The sequence below is a fragment of the Acipenser ruthenus genome, chromosome 6 (assembly GCF_902713425.1).
Source record: "Acipenser ruthenus chromosome 6, fAciRut3.2 maternal haplotype, whole genome shotgun sequence".
Lineage (NCBI taxonomy): Eukaryota > Metazoa > Chordata > Actinopteri > Acipenseriformes > Acipenseridae > Acipenser > Acipenser ruthenus.
In genome coordinates, this window is record NC_081194.1 from 68,350,545 (window position 1) to 68,373,472 (window position 22,928).

General features: G+C 36.3%; 1 protein-coding gene across 1 annotated transcript; it reads right to left on the bottom strand.

The window, feature by feature from the left end:
- Positions 1-1,928: 1,928 nt before the first annotated feature.
- On the bottom strand, positions 1,929-21,500 carry LOC117410568 (ammonium transporter Rh type A-like). The gene is made up of 10 exons (XM_034017194.3): positions 21,269-21,500; positions 16,200-16,383; positions 15,880-16,030; positions 15,382-15,529; positions 10,492-10,658; positions 9,832-9,969; positions 8,755-8,876; positions 6,353-6,426; positions 6,024-6,097; positions 1,929-4,281 (listed from the first exon to the last, which is right to left on the bottom strand). Exons 1-10 carry the CDS (start codon positions 21,453-21,455, stop codon positions 4,207-4,209), a joined length of 1,320 nt encoding a protein of 439 aa, XP_033873085.1. The 5' UTR covers positions 21,456-21,500; the 3' UTR covers positions 1,929-4,206.
- Between the last annotated feature and the right edge of the window lie 1,428 nt (positions 21,501-22,928).

Here is a 22,928-nt window from a genome sequence, read left to right on the forward strand (position 1 = left end):
GTAATGATGAGAAAACGACTTGATGAGAAATCAACAATAGATCTGGTTAAACAGATTCCGTTGTCTGACAATAGCGCCGTAAGACGCGTGGAAGTGCTTGGGGAGGACTCTTGGTTCTGAAAAAGGCTGAGTTGATGTCTATTGCAGTTGATGAATCCTGCGACATAAACGATCTTGCCCAGTCCGCTTTTGCTCTGCGCAAAATTGTCCGGGGAACTGGAGAACACAATGGCTTCAGTCATGAAACTTGTTAATTCTATTCGAGGGAGCTCTAGACTTCAGCATTGACTCTTCAGAGCCATCTTGGAGGACATGTTGGCTAAGTACGACGACTTGTTGCTACACAGTGATGTGCGTTGGTTAAGCAAAGGTAAAGTACTGGCGAGGGTAGGCACTCTTCAGAATGAGGTTTGTGTTTTTTTAACACAGTAGCCAAAAGGCTCATGTCTTGCTTGAGTTTGTTTAAACCAGCTTAAACTTCAAGGCTGTGATCATACTGTCGGTGACCTTTATTAGGCTGTAGTCGCCTTTCGAGACAAACTGACTGTGTTTCAAGCTGACTTGCAGTCTGAAGGATGGTCCATTTCCCTAAACTTCGTGAACACTAAAGCTGTTGCAGATAATGTCATGCACACAGTTCATCATAAAGCTAACTGAAGACTTTACTGCATGTTTCGAAGACTTCAAACTCTCCAGTGAGCTACTTTTATTCCTCCGTCACCCATTTTCATTTTCTGCAAATGGACCTTGGATTGCAGAAGCAAAGCATCTGCTTTCTACACTGGATGAGGGATCTCTCCAACTAGAAATGGTCAAGCTTCACAATGCAGAAGTACTGAAAGCCAGGCTCAAGATGTTAATCCCTGTGAATTCAGAGTGATCCCCGAGACAAGTTTAAATCAACCAGAAAACTTGCCATTTTCTTGTTAACCATGTTTGGCTCAACATATCATTGTGAATCTGGCTTCTTTGTATTGAATCTCATCCAAAATCAGCAAAAAAATCGTAGCACAGATGATCCCCTCCACCAGTGCCTGCGTATTGCCACCACGTCCTACCAACTGGACTTCAGAAGGCTTGCATCTGGTCGCTGCTGTCACTTTTTTCAATGAACTGTAAAACTGCAATTGGCATGCTAGATTGTGTGATATTTGCAGCACAGATATTTACAATTATATAAACCCCATGTAGAGTTTATTTTTAAAACATAATGCAATTAAAATTTGTTTAAATGTTTATCACTATATATTTCCTGATAGAGACAGAGCTGCTTCTGCGTAACTTATTGACTAAGTATTTGTAGTGTTTTGCCTATTTTTCAGTGATAAACTTTGACTGGTTATTTTTTAAAACTACTGTTTTCATAAAACAGTGTTTCTATTCATTATAATACTCTGAGTAAACATAACTATATTTGGGGAATGATGTATTCCACAGCAAGCTCAGGTCCGGCCCTTGGCTTTATAGTCATCATCTGAAGTGGCCCAGTGTGGAAAATAATTGGGGACCACTGATTTGTAGTATGCAAGCACCAGGCTCCCTCTAGTGGTTAGATGTAGTAAATAATACTTAAAGAGAATGTTAATTTCAACCTCTTGCTTCAGCTATGTTTGCAGGAAACCAAGTCAGACAAACAAGTACAGTACTAATGATAAGTTTGTTGATCTTTGTATTTTTTTTCTTGCTTAAATCTTCAAACAATGTGTTTAAAAGGTCATGTGGTGTCTATGAAAAAGGAGGACCATTTCAACATTCAGGTATTTTTAAAATTCCTTTTGAAATTGTTGTTATTACTTTGACATCTGAAACTGCTAAGCATTATACAATTATACATTTTGCGAGTGCATTCTGAAAAAAAAATGAAAAACATTAAATGGAGATAACTTTAAAATATGCAGTCCACGCCTCACAAATTATTAGGATACATCTTAATCTTCATGAAATGTGTTTAATTGTTTACAGGTGGATAATCCAGTGTCCATATTAAGCCAAGAAATGAGCAAACATTTTCTACAGTCAAAAGATGAAGGTGACAAATACAATGTATGTTGTCTCACACTTTAAACTTGTTAATGGCTAATCTGGATCTATGAAAACTGCTAATTAAATCAAATATTTTTGTAGTTGGAATTTGTGTACAGTTCAATATACAGTGCCTATAGAAAGTCTACACCCCCTTGAACATTTTTCACATTTTGTTGTGTCAGTGACTCAGAGTTTCATGCACTTAAATTAGGATTTTTTTCCACTTATCTACACACCATACTCCACACTGTTATATTTTAATTATATTAAAAATACAAAACTGAAAGATCATAATTGGATACGTCTCCACCCACCTGAGTTAATACTTGGTGGAAGCACCTTTGGCAGCAATTACAGCTGTGAGTCTGTTGGGATAGGTCTCTACAAACTTTGCACACCTAGATTTGGCAATATTTGACCATTTCTTTAGACCATATCTTTAGAAAACTGTTCAAGCTCTGTCAAGTTCCTTGGGGAGCATTGATGGACAGCAATCTTCAAGTCATGCCACAAATTTTCGATTGGATTTAGGTCTCTGGTATGGTCTTTGGTATGAGTTGAAGAAGGCACAAGAGAAGTACTCGGAATTTGAATGAATTGGAACAATTTTGTGTTAAAGAATGGTCAAAGAATCATGCCAAAAGCTCACTGACAAATATCCCAATCATTTAAAATAACATATTATTGCTAAAGGTGCCACAGCTAGCTATTAATTTTCCTTGTCAGGGTTTGAATACTTTTGAATTAGTATTTTTGGAGTTTTGCAAATAAATTGCTGAAATAAATCAATATTTCTTGTAACTTTTTTTTCCTTATCCACAAAAGCAAAACTTTTGCTACAATTATTTGTTTTCGAGAAATTTCTAGAAATTATAAATTTCCATTGGGGTATGTAAACTTTTGACTACAACTGTATATATAAAACTTTCTGCTATGCAACCCAAATACCATAATTCTTATTGTGGTAAGCAAAGGGTTAAATATGGCTTCATTTTCTGTTGTATCAAAAGCAATAAACAAAGAAATGCAACTATATAATTTTAAAATTTAAGAATGTTTTATCAAGGTTTAAGATTTGACATTTAAAACATGTAAAAACATAACATTTGCTAAGTTGGAACATTTGTAGTTGGAACTACAATAAAGACCAGATTTTGTGTTAAAATGTAGAAATATATACTAGAAAAATGCAATGTAATAATTCTGCATATTTATATTACAACTTTTGTACACCTTTGTTTGTTTATTTTCCATATAAAAAAATGGCATATCTTAATATGATGTCTAGTATATAAAACATTGTAATAGTCTAGTCCTGCTATGAAAAATGCTTAAAATATTGGTTCTAACATGTAATGTATATATGTTCCACTCTGAGTCAGGATTCTGTCAATCACTGATTTAACAATAAACATTTCACGATTTGAGCATTTACACATTTTCAAAGAACGAAATGAAAGGTTATTTCGGTCTCTGAGCAAAGCATTTTGCTCAAATTGCGAAATGGAAAATACCAAACAAGCAAAGAACGAAACAGAAAAGAACAGACAGCTGAGTAAAGAGTAAATATGGAATACATTCTAATACTTTAAATGGGTATAATAATATGCCAACTAAGAAATATGCTTACTTACATATTTTACATAAACGTCAATTAAATTTTATTTTTATTGAAATGTCCATTTTCAGAAGCTTTTTTTTTTCACAATTTGTCCATCTTACCCTGTAGGACCTTTTTTTCCACCTGCCTACAGAGGAAAATCTGGCCAAAGTGATTTTCTTAAGACAACAAACAACTAAAAACCAAGAATAAGAAATAATAAAAATAAATCTGAGCATATGTTCTTTCAATAGATGTACAATGTAAAAAGATATTTGTCATAGAACATTATTTCGGCTCATAAGAAGAAGTCACAATATTTTATGTCAAGACAAACAAACACACAGCAAAAAGTCATGTTAAAATTCCAATGGACAATTAGCAGACAGCCAAATAAAAAAAACTCTAAGTTCGCTGCTAGAAATACCAATAAGTAACTTACTCGTATAAAACGATGTTGAACCATACTATAGAAAAAGGAAATATTCTAGTTGACATAGTTGTGTATGTATTTCCTGATCACTTTGTACTCTTTATCCCCATATCCATGCCATTCATCACAACCTTCAGAGCTCTTTGCTCTATGGCTCTGCCTTATTATTGGAATGCTCTCCATGAGCCAGACCCTCCTCATTCTCTTCCTCCTCTTCTGGTACCTGGACAAGATTAACTCCAGCAGGTTAGTAACCATAGCCACCATTACGATACAAGCACATTACAAGCTGCACATGTATGTCAGTTGCTTTATAGTTTAAAAAGAACTAAACCACTTGAAAACCTTTCCTAGACATAATATACTGATGCACAATGAAAACACAACAGTCTTAAGTTTACATCAATAGCTCATTGGGAACATACATAATGTTATTTACATTTGAAGTAGTGAGCAAATAGGTTTATTGATTGTTTGAGTAGTATTGTTCCTTGGGATAACAAAATACTGAGCTCAAGTCATGTGATTTCATAAAAACGCCAGGTGCTCAGTGTTTGATATTTGAGTTGAGTTAAAATTGCCAAAACGTGTTGATTAAGAATCTGTATAAATAGCCATTTGAAAAGGTTTTAATTAATGCAAGAACAGCAAAAGATGTGACCATGCCCTGCTTGAGTAATGAAGATCGCCTGGTTGCTATCGGCATTATTAAAGGCGGTCTATCTGTGAGAGAAGTTGCCCGTAGAATGAGATGTTCTGCTTCAACAATCAGCAGACTAGTCAAGAGAAACCAGGAAACCATTCTGTGAGGAACAGGCCACGTCCTGGAAGGCAGAGGGTCACCACACCGGCCCAAGACCGTCACATCCAACTGATCCATCTGCATAATCTTTTTCAGAATGCAGTGGCTACAGCACAAGAAATTCCAGGAAGAAATAACCTGCGCATCAGCAGAATGACTGTAGCCCGCCCTCTGCATGAAAATGATTTGCATGCTCGGAGGCCGTTCAGGGGTAACATGTTGACAGCTGAGAGACGAGATCGCTGTCTTCTGTGGGCCAGAGAACATCTGAGGTGGCGGCAGAGAAAGTGGTGGGGTGTTTTATTCACCGATGAATGGCATTTTGCCCTTGACAAACCTGATGGAAGACAGTGTGTGTGGAGACGTTGTGGTGAACATTATGCTGACTGTTGCGTTGTTCAAGCCAACCAGTGGGGCGGTGGAAGTATGATGATGTGGGGAGGAATCTTCTTTAACACAAGAATGCCTTTGGTGCAGATTGAGGGCAACCTTACTGCTCAGCTATACATTGATGAAGTCCTTGAGGCAACATTTCTTCCGTTCCTACAAGCCAATCCGGAAGTGTCCATTTTCCAGCAGGACAAAGCAAGACCACACAGTACTAGGATTACAATTGCACGACTTCAAGAAAACAATGTTGAGGTCTTGCCGTGGTCAGCTTTTTCTCCTAACCTGAGTCCAATAGGACATCTGTGGGACCAAATCGCCAGTGTCATCCACAGTAGACAACCGCGACATAGCCAACCTTCGCCAGCTGGCTGCAGCTGCACAGGAAGAGCAGCAGAACATCCCACAGCAGTCTATCCAGAGGCTGATCAGGTCTATGCGTCAACGCTGCCAGGATTGTGTTAATGCTCAGGGAGGTCATACCCAAAACTAACTTTGTAATGTTTTCATTTTGACAGTGTGTCACGTTTCATACTGAAAACTTATCATGATTCTGTGATTTTTTTTTATATCTATATATAATATAATATATAATTATTCAACAGAAAGTCCAAGACAGGAGACTGAAAAACGACTAAGCTAAACATATCTATAAGCTCAGCATATACTAGATCATGTTGATATGTACAGTTTTGTTTCTATAAAATATAATATTTATATTTTCACAGTAGCACAACATGGTGAACTGGCTCAATGAGCATTGTGAGATTACATACCTCCCAGTAAATGGAATCATCATAACAGTTTTGATCAGGTGGCAGTCCCCAGAATGGCAGCCTCAAAATGAAACCTGTGAACAGTGACCAAGAACATTTTATCCCCACGTGAACCTGGTTTAAGGTGTTGGTACAAACATTAGTTCAATGGACTGGACTGGAATAGATTGAAAAACATCACAAATAAGGACTACTGCACTACTACAGCAAGCATGTTTTTTTTTTTTTTTTTTTTTTTTTTTTTAAGACATCCCCATGCTTTAAAGCAGCAATTCTTCCAACTACTTGGCCAGTTTACTAAAATGTTTTTAAAACACTGGATTGCATACCTGTGATAGTTCCTCCCACAATGGCAATCGACACAGATGATGTCAAGGCAGCTGCCTGCATGACATATGACCCCCTGTTGGGGAGGAATGAAACAAATAGCATATGACATAAAATAATCTTTAATACACACGGGTATATCATTTTTCGTCATTCTTTGACATTCTTGCTTTTACTTGTTTTAAGGGCCAGTTTAGTTTATTTTACCCCAAGGGAACAGCAGGTCGTTTAGGAGAGACTGCACTGGTCAGACCTAACGGGTCTCGAATGCTAGTTTACTTCCCTGCAGCACTTTGGAATTTTTGTTCAGCTTTTTAACAGTACAGTCATTATATTATTGCATGCTTTTTAGTTTTGTTTTATTTAACATGGTTAAACTGGGCAGTTAAATGAAGTGACAGCATGTAAAACGTGAAACTGAGTTCCTAAACACACCTTTTTTTATCTGCAATTGAATCCATTCTGTCCTGCTAAGAGCTATATTTACTGTTTTAAACCCATAATAAAATGTGCATTAATCAGTTTCCATCAGTAGCGTTCAATTGGTAGCAGCATGTGAATGACACAAGCCAGAGGTCTGTCGGTTAATAGTGGGTATCGTGTCTTACAGGATCGCATATGACGGGGTCTACAACATTAGAAGGATGTAAAACCACCCTTTAATTTGAAAACACAGCCTCTGTAAATTAGGACAGACCTCCATGGAAACAAAAGTTGTCTTTATTTCGGTTAACAAACTGGATATATACAGTGCCTTGCAAAAGTATTCAGACCACTGACCAATTCTCTCATATTACTGAATTACAAATGGTACATTGAAATTTCGTTCTGTTTGATATTTTATTTTAAAACACTGAAACTCAAAATCAATTATTGTAAGGTGACATTGGTTTTATGTTGGGAAATATTTTTAAGAAAAATAAAAAACTGAAATATCTTGCTTGCATAAGTATTCAACCCCCACACATTAATATTTGGTAGAGCCACCTTTCGCTGCAAGAACAGCTTTAAGTCTTTTGGGGTAAGTATGTACCAGCTTTGCACACAGTGTCGGAGTGATTTTGGCCCATTCTTCTTGGCAGATTTGCTCCAGGTTGTTCAGGTTGGTTGGACGACGCTTGTGGACCGCAATTTTCAAATAGTGCCACAGATTCTCAATGGGATTGAGATCAGGACTTTGACTGTAGGACATTCACCTTTTTGTTCTTGAGCCACTCCAATGTTGCTTTGGCCTTGTGCTTGGGAACATTGTCCTGCTGAAAGGTGAATTTCCTCCCAAGCTTCAGTTTTTTAGCGGACTGAAGCAGGTTCTCTTGCACTATTTCCCTGTATTTTGCTCCATCCATTCTTCCTTCAATTTTAACAAGATGCCCAGTCCCTGCTGATGAGAAGCATCCCCACAGCATGATGCTGCCACCACCATACTTCACTGTAGGGATGGTGTGTCTTGAGGCATGGGCAGTGTTAGGTTTGCGCCACACATAGCGCTTTGAGTATTGGCCAAAAAGCTCTATCTTGGTCTCATCTGACCACAAAACCTTTTCCCACATCGCAGCTGGGTCACTCTCATGCTTTCTGGCAAACTGGTAACAGCTTCTTTCTTGCCACCCTCCCATACAGGCCAGTGTTATGCAGAGCTCTTGATATGGTTGACTGGTGCACCATTACTCCACTCCCAGCCACTGAACTCTGTAGCTCCTTCTAAGTGATTGTTGGCCTCTCTGTGGCTTCTCTCACAAGTCTCCTTCTTGTTTGAGCACTGAGTTTTGAGGGACGGCCTTTTCTTGGCAGTGCCTGGGTGATGTGATGCAGCTTCCTCTTCCTGATTATTGATCCAACTGTGCTCACTGGGATATCCAAACACTTGGATATTATTTTGTACCCTTTCCCTAATCTATGCATTTGTATTACTTTATCTCTAACTTCTGTAGAATGCTCTTTGGTCTTCATTTTCCTTCAGATTCACAGCCTGACCAATGATCCTTCAACAGTGGGGTTTTTATCCAGAAAATGTGACAGCAACTTTAACGGTTCACAGGTGGAGGCCAATGGTAAGGTAATTGTGTCCTCGTTAGGGCAATTTCTTTCATAGGTGTAAACTGGGAGCTTCCACAGCACAGGGGTTGAATACTTATGTAAGCAAGATATTTCAGTTTTTTATTTTTCTTAAAAATATTTCCCAACATAAAACCAATGTCACCTTACAATAATTGATTTTGAGTTTCAGTGTTTTAAAATAAAATATCAAACACAACGAAATTTCAATGTACCATTTGTAATTCAGTAATATAAGGGAATTGGTCAGGGGTCTGAATACTTTTGCAAGGCACTGTATATATATATATATATATATATATATTAGTGACCTTACAATAAAAATAAAAAAAAATAAAAAAAGACTCACCCTGTTTTTGCTCCCATTGCAACAGCCACAATGCCAGCAATCCCTCCTAAAATACCAGGCATGCCGTGAAGATTGTGAACACCACATGTGTCTTGGATACACAGCTTGGATGCAAGGATTGGCTAAAAAAAGAAAAATACATTCATAAGTAAAACACAGAAAACGGTGCAGTAGGTCTTCAGATTTATAAAAGAAAAATCCATTGTAACCAATGTGCAGCTTGACTTCACACTTCTCTCGCACAAACTGCTCGATACCTGTCGTACATTAAGAAGCACCCTACCCACAATGTATATCCGTATACATTACAAAATGAACATCAGGAAATTCTTTTAACATAAGTAGTGTGCTTACTTGATTTCCATTAATCATTGGATGGACTTTGTACTGATAATACTCAAATTGTGAGTTATAGTAATGCTGTGTATTTGTTATTAGGCTGATCCTCCATTATACAATAACAGAAATTCCTTGAATCTTGATTGGCTGTTAACATCCCAATGTCATATGGGTAGAGTAAAATCATTGGTTCTGCATTCTTGCAAGTACAATCACAGTTCTTAAATAATAATGAGACATTTTATAAAGGCAATAACACACTTGAAGGCGTGGCTTGTACTGATACTTCTCAGGTGGTTGGTACACAGTACAACGTATGCCTTCTTTTGTGCTGTTGCTTCAGCTGCAAAACATGAACTAAATATAAGCAGGGTAGAGCAGCTGGCAGATAGAAATGAAGAGCTAGAGCCCTAATGAAAATAAAGGCACTATAGTTACACATTTGTTAGATTATTTATTTCATGCATTGATTTGTTATTAATGTTTTTACTATCCTTTGGATATTCCCATACAACGAGCTTAATGCTAAGTGTGTGGAGTAAGAAATAGAAAACGGTGACTGCAGCACAACGACAAAGTAGATGAAGTCCCTGTATTTTGAGATAGTTCCACTACTATAACATAATAATACTCCTGGAAACCATATTTCATTATAAATGCTGAATTGCAGAGGGCAATATCTATCTATCTTATCTCCAGAAGAAGCAGAAGTCCTCTTCAGAATCACAAAATACTTACAGTCAAAAACTTGAATCCAACGGTTGAAATGATGCCAGCTACCAAACCAATAAGCATAGCTCCAAAGGGGCCGATGTTCATGTCAGCACAGGTTCCTACTGCCACGCCTCCTGCTAGAGTGGCATTCTGAATGTGAACCTGTATAGACAAACCAGGGGGTATCATCTGCCTTCATATGATGGTTTTGGTGCTAACTTGTCAGAACTGTGGACTGGATTCTTTCTCTGATTTATCTACAGAGTAATACAAACTGTAGCAGTGTGAGCCTCCCTCCTTGGCCCCATTTTCAGACAAGGTGCCTAGTGCCAATTGCACCATATTGTCACAACTGAGGATTGAGTCAAATATCCCAACAGTCCAGGTTTTTGTTTCAACCAGGTATTAATAACGGTTTTAAACATGTATCGTTTTCCATGAACTTTTTAAACATTTTACATTAAAAAATATAGTTTTTCTGCTCATGATATATTGCAACCAATGAGAAAAAAAACAAAACTGTATGATTTCAGGAACTATCTGACCACCCATGTTTATCAGGTCTCATTTAATTGCAATTGCATGAAATGGGGCAGTAAAACATTGGTTAAAAAAAAAAAGAAAGAAAAGTAACGAAACTATTCTTTAATCAATATAATGTTTTATTTAATACATAACCCTTACCATGTCAAGTTTGCCTTTGTGTTCCACAAAGCTGGAGATTGCATATGCAGCAACGACACAAGCAGCCAATGAGAAGTAAGTGTTTACAACAGCTCTGTACTGATCTTCACCTTCATCAGCAATAGCAGAGTTAAAGCTGGGCCAAAACATCCACAGGAAAATGGTACCTATAATGAAATAAATGGGCAAGAATGTATGTCTAGCATTACATGTAATTTGCAATCTGTTTGTTACAGTCTGTAAGAAACTCATTCTGTGAATATTACAGAAAAGATTAATCCGACAAACGTGATTCACTCCCTCAGTTCTTTCATTCCTGTTCTGAGTGACAGGTAGACAGCCCTTCGATCTAAGACTTTGGAGAGCGTCCTCAGCGGAGTGATTGAAAGTGTATGTTAAGTACGTAATACATATCTAGAGTTTAATATTTAAAAAAAAAAAAAAATTAGTCTTATATGGCTCATTAAATATGTTACATAGTCATGTCGTCAATAAAAAACACATTTTTAAATACATTTTTTAATATATGCCTAGTTTCTGAAACCGGACTTCCTGTGTAGTTTTTATGAATGAGATGAGTGAGTGAATGACGCTACTGGGGTGGGCGGGTCAAACAAGCTCCTCAATCGATTAGTAGCTGTCTGTCCGCTGAAAACATAAAATGAAAGGTCTTTGAGATTCATTTCAGACGTTGACTGTGCATTGTTTGCTCAAGACAGACAGCACTTCCCGGGCAGCAGTGTGAGGTGCCTCCTTTACATTTTAATTGCTGATATCTCAGCCTCTGTTCAAGTTAGAAATATTACAAGAGGTACCTCATTTTGTTCCTCTGCTCTCTCAAAAATAAATAAATAAATAAATAAATAAATAAATAAATAAATAAATAAAACATTACCCGTTGCCGGATCCTTGGAAAATAATACAAATGAACTGAGGTGATTGACTTGGGGAGGGAATGTTTTAACATCTCTGTTTAAAAACAGTTATTAATGTTAAATGCACATCATGCTGCAGGATTCTTTGTGACATATATTGGCCATATTCCGCTGTTGTTGTGTTTGTTAACATGGCTGTTATGCTCACTTTTAAAAGTAACAGTGGTACAGGACCGCTAGTATTACGTTATGGACTGTCGCCATAGCTACCGTAAATTGAGCCAGCTGTGTTTTGAAGGCAAATGTGCCTCTGTTTGGTTTAACAATGAAGTTATGGAGGGAGATCACTGTCAAAAATATTTGTATGCATAAAAAGAATTTGTAAGAACATAAGAAAGTTTACAAATGAGAGGAGGCCATTCGGCCCATCTTGCTCGTATTGTTGGTAGCTTATTGATCCCAGAATCTCATCAAGCAGCTTCTTGAAGGATCCCAGGGATTCAGCTTCAACAACATTACTGGGGTTGGTTCCAGACCCTCATAATTCTCTGTAAAAAAGTGCCTCCTATTTTCTGTTCTGAATGCCCCTTTATCTTCTCTCCATTTGTAACCCCTGGTCCTTGTTTCTTTTACTGGTACAATTACAGGTACAAATCAAAAAGTTACGAGTACCAATAAAAAAATATGAGTACGACTCAAGAAAAGCTATGGGTACAAAAAATCAAAAAGTTACGAGTTGGATAGAGCGTGAAATCACTGTCAAAACTACGTCATAGAGGTCACAGGACAGGCTGTTGATTGGGAGAACAATCGATGAGTATTTAACAGTGCATGCGTCCAGAACCTTGCATTACTGATAGAAGGGAAGGAGTGGCTGCATGTTGGTGAAATGGGTAAGTGGAATTTTCAAAGCTGGAATATGGCACAAAGTTGCCCAACAGATGGACAGTCTCAGCAAAGATCTGTATACACAAGATAGCCATCTCCCCCTTTTTTCCATCCCCGCCGATGCGGTGCATCATGGGAATCCAAAGAGTTCCGGTTGCGACTTTTCTCCTATCTCTATAATGTAAAGTCTGCTTCATTTCCTATTCAAAGCTTTCTCTTTTGAAAACGATTGCATTTTTTAGCAAAATTCCTCTAGAATTGTTTAGACACCCCTCCTTAACACATACGTGTTATTATTTCTATGATCAATGTTTTCACTTGACCTGATAAGGGATCTTCGCTGCAGTGCTGTCTGTCTGATTTGTACTTGTAATTACAGGTACAAATAAAAAATACAAGTACACATTCTTTTTACGGATACAAATATTTTTGACAGTGATCTCCCTCCATATAAAGTGCCGTTCCTGATCACTAAATTGTGAATGCATAAGAATGGCACCCAAGCAAAGCATTGAGTGGAACTTCTTTACCAAGCAGGAGAAAATGGAATTTGCAAACTCTGCCAAGGAAGTATTTCATTCAAAGGAGGAAGCACACTTACTTAATGTGCTCCACATTATTTATTTTTTATTTTATTTATTTGCTTATTTATTTTTAAATAAAGGCTACTTATTTTACCTTTTTGATAAGAAACTATATCAGTGCAATAACTGTAGATAAAGCATTCCTATTGGAAGCTACACGGTTATTATTAATGGATCACAGAGTTATCACTGACATAAACCAACAGGATGATGTTGTTTTCGATTATATATGTAAGGAAAAGGTCATGTGTGCACTCCAATGCTTAGTAATTAATGAGGTGCTGGCCAAAGCAAGACAATAATATCATATCAAAAATGTGTATTATCGGTCGCACACTCACCATGTCATATATATATATATATATATATATATATATATATATATACACAGACACACACACAGTGCACTCTGTTTATAAAAATTACTGCTATAAGAATCAGCTGCATATAGCGATCAAAACCACTGGGACACCAAATCATTCCTAGAAATAGATGCTCAGTAAAAATTTTATTGGAATAAACAGTTACACTGGAAGAAATCAATCAACTCTGGATAATTAATTTACCACGCTTACTTTAATTGTCCACCTTTGTTAAATAATTGTATCATTGGGAGAGTTTCCATGTGTGTTCTAATTTTGCTCGAGCCAAATTAAAAATAACCCTATACATTTCGGGTTTCCATTGGCTCAGTTTATTTTTACTCAAGAAGACCCTCTTTTCACCTGACGTCATGCAAATGAAGGGGAAAGGAGGAGGTCGATATGCAGATTAGCCATGCGTAGAGTTCTTGTGCTATTTTCGCAAACAGCTCGGGAAAATGTGGTTTCCATTCACAGAGAACAGGTACACAAGAGAATCTCAAATGGAAATCCATGGGTGTCAGGTGACATCTTGTTTGAGTGAAACCTTAAAGCACAGTGTTAAGCTTGTGTAGTAAAGCTGTGATTTGTAAATGCCTCATGTCTGATTGTTTAACTATATGTTTTACTGCTCTTGCCCAAATTGTTTTTCAAATGTCCTTTGGTGGGATGGCATGTGGTTAGTAGTGAATACTATTTAAACTCATTTATCACACGACTTATTAAATTGCAGAAAAAAGAAAATAATTAACCTGAGGTATATAATGAAACTGTCCAACCCAGCTATTGCAGATCACCATGGCTGAAAACCAGCGGAGGCGTAGGATTATAGAGATCTGTGCCAGACACCTTCCATGTGTGCTCCCAAGGCTGTCTAGATTGGGAGCCGTGGACGTTGTCATGTGAAATGCGGGTTTCCATGTGAAAATGGGCATGGATTTCCCGTGTTTTACATCATGCTCACGATTAAATGAGATTTACCCAATCACTCTCTGTGGCTGTTATTTTTGGCCACAAACCTTATCCTCTCGAGCTGTCCTCCTAAACATGCACTTGCATCGCCACTTCACGTGTAGATAACCACACATGGAAACTCCCCTGTTTACTGTGATAAATGATAACTATGTACAAATGTATTTTCGGATTCAAACAAAAATCATAAGATAATAAAAAAAATGAAATAAACATATGCCTTGTGGAAATTGATACAGGTGAAAAGGCAGTTGGATGGTTTAATAATTATTTTATAAATGGAACCCAAAGTATACAAGCAGATGATCTATCTTTGAACTGGTCTTGTTACGCTTTGTAGTAACAACCTGGGCATTAGTATTGAAACTTTTAAATGACATTTGTATGCAGATGATACTGTATTGTATTATAATGGCTCTTTGCTTGATCAGGTTAATAAAAACTTGCAGGAAGCTTTCAATATCATTGAGCAAGTTTATTGGATTTGAAACTTATCTTAAACTCCAAAAAAACTAAAGCAACGGTTTTCACCAAAAATAAACATCTTGATATGTCAAACTTTAAATGGATGACTCTGCAAGGTTCCTGCATGTTGGAATAGACTGGAATGCTGTAACTGAATAACTGTTTGTTGATTTGCTGCCTGTTTCTCATTGCAATCAATAACTGCATTAATGAGAATACCACGTTAAGATGACAGGCAACAGCAAATTGTTAAAATTGTAATTATAGCAGGAAACAAGCCCATTTCCATTGAACTACCTACTTATTTTAACAGTAGTTACAATGAAAGAATAGAAAACAATTGGTATTTACCCAGTAAAACTGGATTACTACCATAAAATGACAATAATTACATGGATATTTGTGCATTATAATCTAAAGTGCTACCCTAATCTTCGGTCTTACACTGTTCTAAGTTCCTAGGTTTGTACAGAATTTTGGGAAAAAAAAAAACATTTCGTTTTCTAGCTCCATGGTGTGGGAATAAATATCAAGAAGAACTGAAACTTACTGTTTTGATACTTTTAAAGGAGTTCAAACAAAAAATGGAACACTATGTAGCTGAGACATGTTGTTGTTTTGACCAGTGCTCCTAAATTGTTTCTTATAATTTGACTAGCTTGTTTGTATTAGTTGTGCTCATTTGAATTTGTGTGTGTGTGGTTTTTTTTTTTTGTATTATATGCCACTTTCTTGCACACTTACCGATCATCGCAAATAAGTCGGAGTGGTAGACAGACCCCTCGTTGTCGTGGCCATTTTTCAACCCTGGCCTGTAGAGGATGCGGGCTACAGCCAAACCAAAGTAAGCCCCAAAAGCATGAATTATCATTGAGGCCCCAACATCCTTAGCCTGTTTGAATACAAGGTTAGTCCTTTAACAATGTACAGGAAGAGTATTACACAGAGGGGCTCCACACATTAAACTTACTCACAAGAATTTATCTTCGAGTGACAATGTCCCACGAACATATGTTAAATTTAATATTAAAATGTGATTGCTGTGTGACTGTCTGTAATTTACCCTTACTTCCTTAAAAAGCTGAGACAATTTCCTCCCTCTCTTTTGCTTGTAACTATGTAAAGTGAACAGTCATGCTTCTGTCATCTGAATGCTCTGGTGCAGCTTGACGTGTGCTTTAATGTACCAGTCGTCTTTAATATGTCAAATATACTGACTGAAAACAAAAGATTCACACTTACTTCTAGCACTTCAACGACCAGATGCTCATTCATTGCAAACACAGTGATCTCCAGGATTGTCATTATAAGTAACTGGACAGGACTAGTTTTTCCCAAAACAGCGCCAAATGAAATGAGAACAGTAGCTGTGCTAAAATCTGCATTAATCATTCTGTGAAAGAGACAACAAAAACATACATTTAGTTTGGTTTAGTACTTATTTTAGGCTATTTGAATGTAAAAAACTTTTTAGAAATAAAACTGATCAGGACTAAGAGTGCATTTGAACCATGAATTGATACTCCTGTGTTTGGGGAGGATGGTTAAATAAATATAATTACTTTAGAATGTCAATTTCGATTTTCCCATTGTGGAGGTGCCAGAAGCCTTGCACCAGTATGCCCCACTGAAGACCCAAGGCAGCGAGGAGCATATTGATTCCAACACTGCTGAAGCCATATCTCTTCAAGAAGGTCATCAGGAAACCAAATCCGATGAAGATCATCACATGTACATCCTGGAACACTGGAAAACAAAGTATTAGTATTAGTAAAATAATGCAACGTAACAAGTAAGTAAAATGACATTTTCAGCATTTTTGCGTTTTTACTATCCCCTTATGATTTTGTCATAGATTTTTTTCACATTCCCCTGCTATGTCATGAGTTTGCAATTATTCTGAATGGTTTGGGGTTCTGTTTTCAATAAAAATAAAACAAAATGTAATTTATTTATTTTTAAGTAAATGCTCGAAATCTCCCAGAGACAATATTAGATGTTTGGAAACCCCATAAAAGGTAAGCAAAAAAGAAAAAAGTAATTTCAAGAATCGTATTCTTTAATAGTGGGAATAAACAATTTGATAAATGCCTTGTTCGTGCTTTAATGAGGCTTCCCCCCGCTTTATAGAGTTGTACCTACAGTGAATCTAAGAACCTAGTTATTAAGGGCAGATATTTTTTATTTTACACTTCACCCTCAACTCTTAAGTCTCTATAACATTTCTGTACGTATTGAACAATGTATAGAAAAATTATAGTTTCCTATCATTATTTTCTTGAATAAGGCTGCCACAGGCACTTTGGAGACTAGTTCAAGTTGCACTGTACAATATCTCTTATGGAATCTTTCAGTTGGCAGATAATTACTTGCAGAGTCTACACATTTTTTGTATATATTTTTTAACTTTCATGTGAGTTTCATTCAAGACTTTTTTCAGCTTCACATGCTAACATTGCTTCTGCTGTTAGCAGTTTGTTTTTTTAACATAAGGCTTCAACCCATTTAGAAAAAATCTAATTTTGTTTAAATAAAATTTAAACCCCAAAACACGTGCTTTGTTTGTAACCTTCCACTCTCATTTACACACAAGGTTTGCATTACTTAGAAATACTAGGGACACATTTATCATTGCATAATAATTGGTTTCAACAAATTAAGCTTATATCTTATAAATTTGCATTTTGCAGACTTATTATATAGTTGTGTGCTAACTCCATATAGTACAGTACTTGATAGAAGCTTCTATTCACTGCAAAACTGGGAAATACATTATTTGCACTGATTTTCACCCAGTCCAATTTTATTTTTATTTTTATTTTTCTTAAACATTACTAAATTTCTGTGGTATATTTATTAAAAGGCCTTGAGTATGCCACCGGAACAACGTTTGTGCTGAGGATGTTGTCTGGGAGTGCTCACTAATGGTACAATGGAAGTTTCCTGTCAACACAATGTCCACTGATTGCTTTGGGGAAGTATGCAGTTTATAACACTAATTAGAAAAGTGAACTGTGCTGTATTAATAAAGCATCAATGGCTGTATTGGACTGCAATGCATTTCCTAGCACTTTAGGGTTAGCTGTCATGCTGTATGCAGAGAGGCTCAGAAAACATATATTTTTAATATGATGGGATAAGTGGATGTAACTGCTAATTGTTCTCAAACAACTCAATTAACACCAAGCTGTAAAATATTGAATGGGCCATTCCAATGGCTCCCAGTTTAAAATCTGTTTTGAACATTTTGCATTTGACATGTAATACTTCCCGTTTGCAGGTTTTGAGGCAGGATTATAATCTACAGCCAGAGAATAGAAGTATTTTCTCTTCTGAGTGTACAGTCAGTATTAAGAGACCACTCAAGGCACAGTCTAGTGGTCTCTTAACACAGATGGTTTCTTAAAAGACGGCCCATAACTTATGAATTTTCTATTTGTCTCTGGCATGCTTTCCTGTAATTATTTATGTATGTCTTACATACACTGTAAAAGCCAGCAGATGTAATATGAACAAAAGGAAGTATGTCATTTAATAACATTCATTTAGATAAAGCATTTACAAAACGCATTATTTGGTGAAAGTAATGAACGCTTGCCTGTCTCAGGTCACACCAAATGTTTTAAATCCTTTGCAAATTGAAATGCCTGTGTCTGCCTTTCAGGTAGGCTACCTTAAGTTACCTGTTGATTCATTGCATCTTGCATCCTGAAGCCAAGGCTATAAGCATAAGATCTTTTTCGATTACCGCGCACATTGTTTTCATACTCTTATAAGTACGACTTGAATTTTTCAGTGTTTATTTTCATTTTAACGGTTTGCCTTTAAATCTTAAACCGCCACATCCTAATTATGAGAACATTCTGTTAAATTAGCGGGAAAGAACACAACACGAAACGGACACATTAGAAGCTACCTACTTCCCAGACAAAGCGAGAACGAAATGCAAGTTAAAGTAGCATCTGGGGGAAGTGATTAATGTCATTGCTTGCTCCTGTGTTCGAATAATGAAGTAAATCAGGACATCAAGGTAAAAAGACGCGACTTTGTTTAGTAATTAACAGTTTAATTAAGGCATTGAATCAGATCAAAACACGGTCACGTGGACAAAAATAAAACCCTAAACCTTCAAGCCCTATTTATTTCCGTTTCATAATGCTGTATCTGCGTCTTGCAAATTGTTAAGAAGTTTTTCTGGCACTTACTGTCTTTACAAGTTTAATAACTTTAACTATGTCATCTAGGCAGACCTTTTGTTTCTCCACGTTTTCTCTCTTCCTTTACAAGAGAGCTCTGTTGTTTTATAAAAGACCGCTAAAATGGTTACCGTATTCCTTTGAATTTAAGACGTACCATTTAAATACATTTCTTATAACAATATAACCCTGTGTCACGGTGCTTAATACAGGTTTGAGTTTGTTACTATTCAAGAGAATTGTGGTCGCTGGTCGCGTTCGACAGGTGGCCGTTTATTAGGCTACAGTTAAATAAAAGCACAAATATCATTGGGAGGAATTTAAAGTGGTCGCTAAATAAAGGCGGTCGCATGAGCAGGTTTGACTGTACGTGTTTATTTCAACCATGAAACATTTTCCTGTTATATTCCTACTTGATACAATTGCAATTCTGTTTAAAAGAGTGAAACTATTTGCAACATAGCAAATAGCAATTTCAGCTGATGCAGAATGCTGTACTGACTTACACTAAAACTATTTAATGGTTAGAGTCAGATAGTGTTCACAAATGACCTCCTGGAGATTGGATGAAAGAAGCATGGACATATCAAAGGAATTCGCTGAATTGGTCACAAGAGACCAATGATGATAAACACATGACTTTTTTTTTTTTTTGAACTAGTTTTTTAATGGAGTAGTATTACATACAAGTGAAGCTTTGTTTATGTATGTATGTATGTATGTGTACATTTATTTAAGCTGGAAAAACATATTTTGTATAGCTTTCTTGATACAAAATGAGTATTTGTTCCTTTGGTTCACAAAACCTGAAATGCTCAAAAACAATAAACCTGTACTTACAGTTTTGTGACAATTAGGTTATGATTATTTTCACATGTTGAGATTCATTAAAAAGGCCATAGAGTGAACTGACTACCCATTCTTTCATAAATGTGGTGGCTACACAATTTGTGCCTGAATTGCTTACATAGTTGGATTATACATGTTAATTTAACATTTACAACTATGCCATTCCAAGTATCTTGTTGCATAATAAATACATTGCATTACATTGGCCAGCTGCTGGTGAACACATTACTGTCTGTTTTACAGGATCCTCTTTTAAGACTTCCATAGATACCACACATTTCCTCTTTCAGCCTAAATATAAACTTATTTCATCTTTCAGTCAATGCATTTTAGGAAATCTTTGACCAAAGTTTGCTTTCCCATTCCAATACTTGAACCAAGTCTGTAAGTGGTAAAAAATAAAAGCGCTCAATTTAGGTGTAATGTACTTTACCTTGATCAATCTGTAATCTAATTTTAAACAGTCCTCCTTAATTCACATTTTTTGTTTCAGTATTATCTGAAGTGTAACTGATTTGTTGTAGAACCTTACAGTTAATGATTCTTACATTTGAAAAAAAAATCTGGTTATAAATACATTCCATTAAAGAAAATAAAGGGGAGGCATAGATTATTTTTATTCTAAAAAAGGGTGATTCATCACAATCAATATGGAATTTCTGGTGCCATATGGACCAAATTAACCATATAATCCTTATCCAGGGGAAATGGTTGGGGGTTGTAAGTGAAAAACCAGCCAACACTCTGACCCACTTAAGAAAAACAACACTGTAGTAGTAGTATACAGCAGTAGATAGGGGTTCTCATTGGTGGTGGCTGAGTTAAGAGTCTTGCAGAGTCATGTGAACCTCACAGGTACATACCTCTAACTGACTGATATGCGACATGTGTTGCTGACAGGTAAAAATGTGTACAGCATCCATATCAAAGCACACCATTCTTTTATCATATGCTGAGAGAGTGACACTGACAAATTCAAACCAGTAAACCTTATTTAATTATACGCAGCAGCATTGAATAGTGTTTTGGCAAACAAAATGACAAAAATAGTATAACTATGGTTTGTTTTGTTAAATTATGAAATCAGTGAAGCAACTGTCAATCAAATTATTAATTAAATATAGGCAATGGCATAAATTAAAAGAATAGTCTAGAAAAGTATAGATTGTTTCTTCAGCATAAATGCCTAACTCATTTTAGGAGTTTGCGAAAATACTATCATCTCTCCTCCAATATAGCAGTGTTTTTGTGTTCAATAAAAGTTACAGATTCACATTTCGTAATACTTACCCTTTTTTTTATGAAACATAAAAAAACTAACACTTATCTTTTTACGATATAAATGTAACATTTAAATGTAATATTTTGATAAAATACACAGATTCACAGTCATGGATAATACCTACAACCCCTTTTTTATTTAAAAACATGAAGATAATATCATGTACACGAATGACAAACATAACTACTGAATAGTTGCCATTGCTTATTGTAATATGAAATGTAACCTCTAGAACTATAAGTTCTGTCCCATTCCAATGTTTTATTACAGATTGATAAAATAATAATTCACCAAAAATACTTACTAGGGTATAATTGAGAGAATCTAACACTGGCGGTGGTGGAAGTATCGTTTGAGGCTTGTTTATGGTCATCATGTTTATAGTCCTTGTAGGCTACAAAAACAGCAAATAAAATAATTATTAGAATCTCCAAAGAAATTGCGAGGATAGGAAATTTGAGCCTCATATTGGTAGTGAAAGATGAAGGCATGCTGCAGTCTCTTGGTCCTGTGCGTGTCTGATAATAGAAAAGGACTGATGCCTGTTTTTAAATTGACTGCAGATTCAGTGCAATCCAATGACAGGGTAGAATTTTGGGGGACAGAAGTTCACACCCAGCTAGAGAGGGCTGGGACAGCAACAGAATGCTTTAGGGGGAGTTTTCTTCTCTGCGTAACTTGTAACATTGGGGGACAGTTTTTAGATAAAGCTTTATAGTGCAATCTTCCACATTATGAACCAATGTTGTTATTTTCTGTAAAATGTGTTGGTATAAAAAACAGGAATCCTCTCTTTTTACATTTTTGTTCTTCTTCGCTGATGACAATCCCAAACTTGTGTTTCTACAGGGAGCAAAAGGAGCTTGTCTGTTTAGCTCATACAATGGCAAAAGGGCTCTAAGCAGGGAGGAATCTTCTGATCCTGGAACTGAAACTAGGTAATATAAATATATAGGAAAGACAATAAGGTTCTATAGAGATGTAATCATGTTGTTGTTGTTATTGCTGTTATGGTAAAGTATATAAAGAAAATCAAAAATCATGGTAAGGCTAATCTGACAAAAAATACCGTGGCCAATTATTATTGTTAGATACTATAGTGTAAATATCATATTGCTGTTTTCCAAATGTTCTTTCCAATTTTTGTAGAAAATACATGACAATAAATAATTTAACGTACGCATGCTAAATTGTTTTGTAAAAAAGGAAAGTAATTTATATTAAAATGTATGCATGTCCACATGTAACAGGGTTAAGCTTTCTTTGCAATTTAGTTTGTATTTATAATTTATAGATGTGTTGTTTTTCTATTGCACTTTGATTATTCTATATTGATATTTTTTTTATAGCACGTGTGAATGTGTGTAAGGAAATCGCGTAATTGATTCATTAGTCCAATTGTTTGTAGCTGGATACTTTATAAAGCTTTATTAAGAAGAATTAGAAGAGAGCTGGGAGGACGTTCAGGATAACAAGCCGTTCATGTGAGCATGGATGTCGGGCTGGGAAGTAGGAGCGGTGGTAGGGTTTCTGAGAAACTGCTACTTTGTGTGTGAAGTTTACAAACTGTAGCGTACACTGGTGGTGGTGTGTATCCACATATAGCACTTGTAGCTCATGTGTTGCCGCTGCTGCTACATTCTTATCCCGGCAGCGGCTCTGCCTGTAGTGAGAGGGGTAGGGGGAGATCTAGAATGGCTCATATGTGATTTATTTAGTCTGTAAAATGAAAATCCATTTCCTTTCTTTTGATAGCTGTGAGAATGGGATTATTTAGTCAATGGAACAAGTGCCCGATGCTTGATATCTGAACTCCATTGGAGGTGAGATTGAGGACTCGCTAGGTAACTAATATGCCTCTGTTTTTATGACATTCTGAAAAAAAGGATTAATTTGATATAGTCTATTTTTGTAAATGCGAAAAGCATATTTTATCTTAATAAAAACATTGATCTCCATCTTTG

What these genes read in the sequence shown, in the direction of transcription:
- LOC117410568 (XM_034017194.3), bottom strand. Translation starts at nt 21,455, where the DNA reads ATGCCTTCATCTTTCACTACCAATATGAGGCTCAAATTTCCTATCCTC. An exon ending in CGACTTATTTGCGATGATCG is followed by an intron (nt 10,659 to 15,381) that starts GTAAGTGTGCAA and finishes ATTTCATTATAG; the next exon opens with GTACCATTTTCCTGTGGATG. An exon ending in ACAAAGGCAAACTTGACATG is followed by an intron (nt 9,970 to 10,491) that starts GTAAGGGTTATG and finishes TTGTCTATACAG; the next exon opens with GTTCACATTCAGAATGCCAC.